Source organism: Propithecus coquereli, unplaced genomic scaffold (assembly GCF_000956105.1).
Source record: "Propithecus coquereli isolate 6110/MARCELLA unplaced genomic scaffold, Pcoq_1.0 Scaffold69, whole genome shotgun sequence".
NCBI lineage: Eukaryota > Metazoa > Chordata > Mammalia > Primates > Indriidae > Propithecus > Propithecus coquereli.
In genome coordinates, this window is record NW_012152951.1 from 1,200,994 (window position 1) to 1,211,757 (window position 10,764).

General features: G+C 41.9%; 1 protein-coding gene across 1 annotated transcript in view; it reads right to left on the bottom strand.

Moving 5' to 3' along the window:
• Nucleotides 1-10,764, bottom strand: part of SLC39A12 (solute carrier family 39 (zinc transporter), member 12) — a 55,125-nt gene that overhangs the window by 39,063 nt on the left and 5,298 nt on the right. Inside the window, exons 2-3 of the mRNA XM_012660896.1 lie at nucleotides 3,994-4,275; nucleotides 841-1,048 (exon numbers count right to left, since the gene is read on the bottom strand). Coding sequence (XP_012516350.1) covers nucleotides 841-1,048; nucleotides 3,994-4,275 — 490 coding nt within the window. The remainder of the gene's footprint in view (nucleotides 1-840; nucleotides 1,049-3,993; nucleotides 4,276-10,764) is intronic.

Consider the following 10,764-nt stretch of genomic DNA (forward strand, 5'->3'; position numbering starts at 1 on the left):
ATTTGCAACAAAATAGAGGAGGAACCATGACACCTATAAAAGAAACTTAAAAGACCTACCAACAATTTGTATTTTATATATCTTATTGGGATCCTGATTCAATTAAAAAATAAAAACTTTCTAAAAAAATCAGGAAAATGTGAAAATTAAGTTTTTATGATATTAAGGAAACCTTTTATAATCGTGATATTAGTAATGAGGTGATTTTTTAAAAAAAAAAATCTGCCTCAGGATATTTTGATGCAGATTTTAAAAATTAGGCATTTCACTTTAAATGCCTTGTCAAATACAAAGAAATGTGCAAAACAAACATCTAATTCCGTTCCTGACATCCCATTTGATCTTGGAGCCCCAAAAAGCTGATAGTCAGGAATGTAGCAAAGACGGACATTTCACGTTACTTTCATTTAAAATTAAATGACTTAACCTTTATGATTACAAGGAAACTGCTACCAAACATTTTACACTATTTGGAACACTATGTCATCATTCTACACAACACTTTGTCACACCTGGCCCAGCATCATGTCCCAACGAGGAAAGTATTCTGTTGGTACTCATGGCGGACCATAAAATCTCTCCCTTTGGTTCTACATCCATAATTTCATTTGCTGCAGAAATGGACCAAGTTCATGTTTTTGTCCCTCATCATCACACAGATATAACAGCACATTTGCCTTGCAAGCAAGGCGCCCTGAGCTGCCTGAGTATATGCCGAGAAAAAATGGTGTTTAAAACATACCTGAACAAATGTAGTCATCCAAACTTCAGCTGTTGTATTTGACATAGTTTATTTAGTAGGTGTGGCTTGAAAGTTTAATTTGTGAAAAACATCCTTACCTGATAGATGGAGAGTATTTGTACTATTCAAAAAACCGAAAATGTATTCCGTAAAATAGTCTGGTGAAGGCAAGTTTCTTAGTCCCAGACAAACACCTTGGAGGGACAAAGCTATGATTGTCGCCGCCAGCTGAGGCAGGGTATTTTCATCAGCACCATTGCTGCTTAGTATTCCAGACTTTTTCTGCAATGTTTTGGTTTCCATACACTGAAATCAGATACAAAGTCAAGAGAAAAATTTAACTTCTAAAGTCTTTCTGATGAAAGCATCTCTAGGATTTCCCCAAAAGATAAGGAAGAGTTCGCCTAAAAGAAAATGAAACTGTTTGTGGGAATATGACTATCATCATTCTCCTGTTTCAGACACAACTCTCTTTGGAAAATAGTTGTTTCTTTTTTATCTGCGGTGACACTCAATTTTCTTACCCCCACCCATTGGTCCTCATTAACCCAACCTTTCTATTCTCTTAAAGATGTGTTTTCTCCAAGGGCATCTCCTGCTCTCACTGCTTAACATCCTTTCAACTGGTGAACTGTTTCTCTCCCAGCTTCAAGTCAAATCTGTGTTCCCTACCTGGACTCCACACAGGCTCTGCGAAGGGCACCCCCACTTCACATCTGCCTGTACTCTCAAGTTCAATGTGCTGTGTGCTCACTGCAAATCAAAGCTAGCACAGTGCTGCGTTCTTTGAACTCCCGGAGAACACATGACTTCATATGTGTAGATCAATTTTCCTCCATTAAATTATGAGCATCTGAAAAGCTTGTTTTTGCCTTACATCCCATTAATATTCCCATTCATTTATATAAACATTTGAGTGCCTACTACGTGCCAGGCACTCCACTAAGCCCATTACATAGGAAAGGAGGGAGAAAAATCCATCAAAAGGGGAATCGAGGGAAGGTTCTTGTGTCAAGGTTGCATTCTTATGACAGGGAGTAAAAAGTGCTCGTTGGATTTTCTTTCTAATCTGTCATTGGGGAGCATGGCAGGATCACATTGATACTAATAACTGTGGTGTGAAGTAGAGTGGAAGGCTGAAAGTCAGTTACCAAAATTTTGATAAGTCTGGAGAAGTAGCCAGAAGCTTCATGGGTGAAAACAAGTTGAAAGAACAGAGAGCATGAACCTCCTAGCAGCATGAGTATCCCACGGAGGTTGTGAAAGACTTAACAGTCTCAGAGTGCCATCAGGATAAAGGAGAATTCCAACCAGTGTTGCCATCCCTGAAGTCCTCTGGGTGTGGCATGAGGAATACCCCTCCTACACGAGAGAGGCAGGGCTGGGGAGCGCCGTGTCATGGAAACAGCAAACGGTGGAGAGAAATGAAGAGGTGGCAACATTAAGAGATTGAGTTGGGAAGATAGAACATGCAGTGGTTTGGACAAAAAAGGATGAAAGAATAAAGGGATGTTCCATTCCAGACTGTTAGGGAGGTTGGCTGGATTAGAGTACTGTGGTGTGAAGTGGTTTCTCTTGGGGAGTGAGCTGGGGCCAATCTGGAGTTGCTGTCAGTGGCTTCACCTATGGAAGTAGGTCCTGTGTGTAGTAAAACTAGAAAATGTTGGGCCAAGGGAGCCCGCACCCCCTCATGACCACACCCCACCTGGTCAGAAGGAGCAACTGCCTGCAGCGAGGGTCCAAAAGCCACCTGCAAAGTCTGGATTGACTGACTTCCTGAGGAACCCTAGCCCGGTGCGTGGGATCACAGACCCTTCCCAGGAACTAGAGCCAGTGGTGTCATCTAGGAGATTATTGGTCTCAGGCCTAGCGAAGGGTTATGACTCAGCAGTTCAACTCTCAATGACTAAATAGCTAGATAAAGTGGTTCTATACATAATCTCAAATTATTTTATTCTGGTCAAGGAATGTTTTATCTCACACACACTCAGAAGCCTGGGTATTTGCAGTATGTGTAGGACAACCAGACACCTGGATATATACACACCGTCTGCTTTGAAGTGCTGACTTTCCATTTCATCTGAATCAAAAGGCAGTAACAGGTAGAATGACTAAAATCCTAAGTAGTTCGTTTGAATCAACCTTGTATTAGATGGATTTTGCACTCAATAAATTACAGGAAGGCGCACTTCCTGATTCAAGCAGAAAACCAAATTCTGTAAAGGACCACCTTTTTTGAAAACAAAACTAGGAACACAAACATGGCCCTATTTTGAAATTGACAGGATTAGAGCTATGGATGCGACATTCACAAAGTCCTTAGCAAACAGCCTTTCCATTTGCTCTGCCGATAATGTTAGAGATTAAACATATTGACAGCAAATCGAAGCATGTGTTTGCTGGTCATTAAGCTGCAGCATGATTGCAGATACCTTTGGGCTCCCAGGAGCCAGAATTGAGACCAAGAATGAAATTTGTCTATACGCGTCAATGAAAACTTCAAGAAGAAAAAAACAGGGTTTACCACACTCCTCAAAACGTGGTCATGGCTTCTCATTTAATTTTTCGAGAAAACATGGCTTAAATAAACTTTATGCTCAGGGAACTTTATCTGCTGCAACTTCCCACTGCTAAGCAGACAACAAGAATCTAACTGAAAGACCAACTTTTGCTGGAATAGTAACGAAAGCAACAGAGACCAGGTGGAGCTGGCAAAGAGGAGAAGCATTTGCATGAAACCTGTACACACACGACACAAATTAAAAGCCACAGAAGGGATATTGTCTGGTGCTGACAGTCATAACGAATGCTGTTTGCAAGCTGCTCCTTCAGTGAAATAACACATGATAAATTTATCTCTCATCACTTTGAGAGAGATGAATTGATCATTAGTGCCTTCCTCCCTGGCCAGAAGGCAAGGCCAACAGACACATTGCCTTCTACCACTACAGCTCAGCCAGTCCTTGGAGATTCATCAGAAAGCCTTGAATCACTTATTTGAGAACTCCAGGGGATGCAGGAGAAGGGAGCTGCCCTGTCACCTGGACTGCCTGTTCACCCACTTACCTTCTGGCTAAAACTCATCTTCCAATTAGTCATTACATTTCCACTTTTGGACTCAAAATTTTCAATTATATCACTCAACAGCCCATCACTAAAAACCACAAATACTTGGATGAAAATACGAGGATGAAATGAGGAAAAAAAAATTAAGATGCTGAGGCTAGATCTTATAATTTTGCACTTCTTACCTGGCTCCTAGAAGTGTCAAAGTAGTGCCTGGTGAGAGCCAAGATATCTTCTGTCTCATTCTGTGAAAGGAAATAGGCGTCTTCATCCTGCCTGAGGCTCAGTAGGCTGTGTAGGTAAAATTTATATTCTTTATTACTCATGTTGAGCTTTGAAGAACAGATTTCTTCTTGATGAATAATGTAATAGAGGAGGAGAAGAGAAACTCTCTGGACCACTTCCTCCCTAAGCTGATCTTCAAAATTTCCACCAGCTATTAGTAACAGTGCATCTGGTTCAAAGCACTGTGAAAACAACAATAAAAAAACATACACAGAGTTTAGCAAATAGTCCCAGAACACTAATGATCACAGAGTCTCCATTGCTTATTATTTGAGGAATAGAAGGGAAAAGTAGGCAAGCCCAATAGCCAGATTTGGCTAAGAGTGTCATGGTTGGACTTCTACATAACAATGATGCCCTACTAGGGAATCCTATTCCGTTACCAGTGGTTCTTCTGTCTCAGCTACAGTTGGCACAAATTGTTGATTTGCTGCCTTGCATAAAACCAGCTGACTCTTTGGCCTTTAAAGTTAAATCAATGCTGGGTGCAGTGGCTCCTGTCTGCAATCACAGCACTTTGGGAGGCCAAGGCAGGAGGATTGCTTGAGGCCAGGAATTCAAGCCCAGCCTCGGCAACACAGTGAGACCTTCTCTCTACAAATTATTGTTTTTTTAATGAGCTGGGTGTAGTGGCAAAAAGTAAAAAAAAAAAAAAAGGTGAAATTAATTTTAATAATATTTGATTTGACCTTATATATTCAAGATAAAATCATTTTCTTTAAAAAATTACTAATTAGATATCTTATTATTTTTTGTTGAATGAAAGCTTCAAAATCTGGTGTGTATTTTATAGTTACCAGCACATCTCAATTTGGATGAGTCATGTATCAAGTGCCCAAGAGCTCCATGCAGCTAGTGGCTACTGTGTTGGACAGTACAGCTCTAGAACACACCATTTTTAAATTTTCATCATGAGGACGGGCGCGGTGGCTCATGCCTGTAATCCTAGCTCTCTGGGAGGCCGAGGCGGGCGGATTGTTTGAGCTCAGGAGTTTGAAACCAGCCTGAGCAAGAGCGAGACCCCGTCTCTACTAAAAATAGAAAGAAATTAATCAGACAACTAAAAAAAATATATAGAAAAAAAATTAGCCAGGCATGGTGGTGCATGCATGTAGTCCCAGCTACTCGGGAGGCTGAGGCAGAAGGATCGCTTGAGCCCAGGAGTGTGAGGTTGCTGTGAGCTAGGCTGACGCCACGGCACTCACTCTAGCCCAGGCAAAAGAGTGAGACTGTCTCAAAAAAAAAAAAAAAAAAAAAATTTCATCATGGCACTAATATTCTAAAATTACTTTGTTTACTTATTTTCTCTCCCCCCCATGAGAAAATGTGGCCCATTCAGGCTGGGTTGTGCCTGCTTTGTATACAGTTCTACTCTCAGCATACAGCTCAAACTCAATGAACAAGTGCCATCTGTCCCTCTTCTATCCAGCCTAGGAGAATTGCTAAAACATGTTTTAGTTCAAGAGAACCAGAACTTGCCACCGCCAAATACGCCACTTTGGCACATTGATTATTTTGAGCCGAAGACAATTGAGAAACAGCAAGTGCAGGAAGGGCTCTCTGTCCTCCCCTTTTCTACCTAAAAGCAAGGCATAAATTTCCCACGAGAAAGGTATCCTCACTGTACCGGCAAGAGGAGAACATTCTTATCATTGGAAACAGGGAGTTAATCCCAAGATGAATCCGTACAAACAAACCTTACTAAAACAATCCTTATCATCTATTAGTATCCCTCATATATTTCCTGGTCACTTTCCAACAATTTACCATCCCAGCCTAAACTCCTTTCTTCTTATTCTTGCCACATCTCCACAATTTATTGCTCTTTGATAAAATTGTACATAAGCCCCTGGGTCTAGCTGCTTCTTTGGAGTTTTTACTTTTTCTATGAAGCCCTCAATGCCAAATAAAAATATTAACATCATATAAATTTGTGTGTTTTTTTCTCCTGTCAACTTGCCTTTTGTCAGTTTAGTTCAGTTTAGTTCACAGGCCCCAGCCACAGAACTTAAGAGGATAGAGGAAAAGTCTTACCTCCCCTATACTATGACAACTTATTTGTTTCACAAACCACAGACAGATGTGTGAAACCTGTAATCTGAGATGTTTACATGCCATAAGGGTTTGGGGTTAACACTGTGGGACAGTGAGAAAAAGACACAGGAATTATGGATGGAGAGCTCTGTCAGCAAGACAGAAGCCACCTTTCTTCAGAGACAGTGGGCAGCTCCTGAGAACTCTCACAGTATCTGAGAAGCAGCCCCATGACACAGCAACAACAGCTTCAGAGTGAAGGCATTGGGGAATGCCTGTCCTGAGTCCCAGAGGGATTTGTCCCACTGTGGGGACAATTTACTACAATATCTTTTAATCTAGTCTTCTCTGAAGTTTTGGGTTTCTAATTCCACGTTTGCTGTGTAACATCTGGTATGTATCATCTGAGTCAGGAAGAAACAAATGTCATTTATCTCCAAAGCAAAGCATAATCACATTCTTCACAAAGCCACAGAGACTTTAATCCTGCCTCAACTCAACTGCAGGGGAGTCAAGAACTTAGCAAACAGAGGCGTTGCAGGGGTCCCAATAAGATCAACCCTCAATGTGGATATTAAGCTCCTCCTCCAAAACCATGGCGGCCCTTTTCTGTTCCCTAAGTAGCCCACACAAGTCCATGCATTGGTAGCTGTTGACAGAGCTGACACCAAGACCCAAAGAGGTGAATGAGTTTAAACAAGTATGTAATACAGCCATTCTTTGTACCAAGTAACCTCCTGAAACCAAACTTTTGGTAGTATTAGCTGCCATTTATTGGCAGCCAAGCAGCCAGCACTATGCGAAACACCCTGTGCATCCAGACATCCTTCACCATATAACCTAATCGGTTCTGTAAAGCTGTAGGATAATGGAATTTTTTGATAGCGGGAACTCTATTTCATAATTTTAAATGGAAAAACAAAATGTCCCCAGCCTCTGTAATAATCCACCAAATACTTCCACATAATATAAAGCATCTAGAATACCAATTACCCAAATTATTTAATGCATAATGAATTCATGGGTCCATTTGTGTGCAGTATGCAAGGTTTCCACACAGAATCAAACGTGAATCATGCTTTCATTCTATGAGAAAAGTGTGCCCTAGAATGTATGAAAACCAAGTCTAAGGAAGGATAGAGCCTAAAGCCACACAGCTAGTGGTCATAAGCTGTCGCGGTCTTACTTCCTACCTGGATACATCTTATTCTCTTAGTCCTTTCGTTTGTGCCTTGGAGAGTACAGGCTGTGGACCCACCCACATCCTTGATGTGCACCCCTTCAACCAGTAACTTGCTCTCCCTTTAATGTGGCGGGAAGAGAGTTCATGTAGGAGGCTGGGGGATTTGTCAGCCTCTACTATCAATCGGAACGAGAACGTGACCCAACCAGAGGGTGGAATGAGTTTATGTTGATATATTTTCTTGGGCTGCTCAGGCTGTTTGACAGGGCTGGGCAGGTAGGAAGAAGAGTGTCCACAACACAAAAAGTAGAACGTTCATGAGGCCACCAGACCATGCACACGTGGCAGGGTGTGGTGGGCAGGCACACAGCAGAGTGTGTGTGATATTCCTGTCCATTCATGGTTCCTCCTCAACATCTTTGCTGTGTGCCTTTCTGGGGTTGAAATAGGAGGGGGGTGTGTGGCGTGGGACAGCAGAGCACAGAGTCTACACTGACGTCATGCGGGCAGGCTTTCCAGAACTGGTGTGTACGAAGCATACAACGTGGAAGGTAAAATGGGTTCCTGACTCTGAAAAGTTTGCAAACAGTTACAGAAGCATCTTGTCTGATTAGAGATTTGTCACTTTGAGTGCTGGTCCTGGTTTCAATTTTGTGACGCCGGCTGAATTAAAGCTCAACTGTGAATCACATGCCCGTGGCTGGAAACTTTGCTCCCTTTTAAGATATTTGAATTTTTTTTAGGGAAGTTACCTTAATACCGCAGGCGGTGGCTTGGAGGAAAGAACACTGTAGGAAGCCTCAGAAAAACCAATGTAAGAAAATATGAATTCTTCCCCTGGACACAGATATGATAAAAAGCATATGGAGGTAGTTGGCTGGCCGGGAGTGGGGAACAGGCTAGAATTTTCAGTTTATCTCCACTAGATTTATTTTTCTTGTTAAAGTTTTTAGCAGTTGGCTCAGTTGTGTTTGAGAGAGGATGTTCAGCAAAATTTTGCAAATCCGGTCAACCCCATAGGCATCAAGATCTGTCCAAGGCGGCAGTTTCTGGTGAAGAAATTCTTTGTTAAAGAAGAATGGACTCATTCAGGAATAATCCATTGATTTCCTCTTAATCTTGTCAGGTGGAGGCACAAGGTTTAAGGGGGAAAATAATTCCACAGATTCTAGGAATTACTTTTAAAGACTTCGTAAGGAAATAAACTTTGACAAAAGACTGATTAAAATTCAAGGCCCTCCTTACAAGCTAAATAGGCAACCCAGATACTTGGGAGCAATTGTCCGTCATACCCTGTGGCCACATCAGATGGCCTCTCCCAGCTACAAGAATTCAGCTTCGCTAATTGCCTAGGCCAGGTGGAACTTCAGTGACAGAAAGCATGATATGATAGCTGTCTTCTCCCACGTTAATAAGACAGCTGTCAGACCTGCAGGATAAACTTCAAGGATTTTATCAATAGAACCAAAGACGTTTAACATTTGATTTTGCTTAGTGGACAAATGCACTGCCCTCTTTTAAGTTCTTAGATTTTTGTAAGGTCTTTTGTTGGGGAGCCTGGGAGGGAGGCTAACAGTGGACCGTAAAATACAAGAGCAAAGTTGTCTTTCTTCCTTTTCATACCAACAAGCTGGAAGGATGTCGCTGCTGGCAGGCACTGGGCTCTCTAGGGTCTGCACTAGATTTAGCAGCTTTTCTGACTGACAAAAAGAAAAGTCTTAACAGAGAAAAGTTAAAATTAACGTCTCGGATAAATAAGTTAAAGCTGGGTGCTCCCCACACTTCATCCCAACGCAGTCGTGACTGGGAAGTCGGGGGCAGGGCCAGGTGTGAATGACATGGAGACCCTTAAAGCAGGGTCCTCTCTAATGTGTCTGAAAACTGCCTGGAGAACTTGGTTTAAAGTCCTGAGCATCTAGGACAGTTGAGGGGACCCTGGGAGAGAGGCAGGAGGGGTGTTCTGAGGAATGTCACTTCTCCAGTGTCCCTGGAAAAGGAGGGCTCAGTCACTGCTGTGAGGGACAGGGAATGGAAGAGAACAGAGGGAACCTGAGCCCCCATGTCTCAGCCTGTGCATATATGTCCTCACAGATCCTCGCGGAGCTCTCCCTGAGGGACTCACTCATTGCCTCAGTCCGCCGGATGAGGAAGCCAAGTTTCAGCACGTCCCAATGCCAGAGCAGGGCTCTTTGCCTTTCAGGAACCCGTGTAAGGTCGTGGTTCTCATCGTTACTGATGTGGAATTGATCCTTTTGGAGTTACTTAATCCCTCATTAAGTTCATTAAAACTACATCCTACTAAAGGACACAGGGAGCACTAAAGGGAGGGAAGGGCATGCCTTTAACCCGCATTTGGGTGAGGCAAAGACATAAAGTGTAACTATAAGGTTTGTACCCTCACAAAACCCTGGAATAATAAAGAAAAAAGAAAAAAAAAAAAAACTACATCCTAACCCTTCTCGTTAAAGAAAAAGCCAGGATCCGGCAAGAACTATCCATTTTCAAAGGCTTCAAGCCCGAATGGATTTAGTTTTAAATGCATGATGCTCTCAGAGACTTCAAATTGACTTTTCTAAAAATCTGGTTTTTACCTAGACTTAAAACTGGAAACATTTTTTTCCTTGTCACAAATTCAAGATACCCACACTTCTCTCTTTTTTTTTTCCCAGCTATTTAGGAATATGAACACACCCCCTTGCCCTTTTTACCACAAAATTTCTGGCATGAACTCTGCCTGTCAGCAAAGTCTCTAAAATGACAAAAGAGACCCGACAACAAGCTGAAGCCATGTGGTTTGCACCAGAACCTAGGTGTCTGAAATCAAGAGAACTCTTTGTTTCTGCTGAGTTTTCATGAATGAAAATACCAGCAGCAAGACGGTGAAGCTATAAAAGACGATGTTTCAAGTCCTAGGAATGGAACAAATTCAAGTGAAAGCCAAATTGGACAAATTCCTGATAACGTCACAGAAAACAGTAAATGCAAAACCATCTTTCCCCCAGCCCTGAAAATGGAGAACAATTTTGCACGTTTACATCCCCTCAGCAAAACTAATATGCCAACAGCCTTAATAAGGCACTTCACGTTATTAAAGGAGAACATTCCCCTGAAGCAAATTCTCAGAGGACATTAATAAGATATGATCCCTGGTTATTTCCAGTGGAATGTCTTATGTTGCTATCTATATGTATTAATGTCATCACAGATGAGTTGCCTATTATAACACGTTTCCCCTGGGAGCCACTGGGTATTTTAATTATTATTGGATCATTTCTCGTTAGCACAGAGCAGAGGAAATTTTATGAGAAAGGCCTTTTCTGTCACCTGGGGGAAAAAAAACAAAAGCAAAATGCATGGCCAGGAAATGTCCCTCCTACCCCCGATAATGCATGCTTGAGAAAGTCAGTCTGCCAAAATGTATTTTGGAGGCAGTTATTAGCTTTTCTTTTATTTA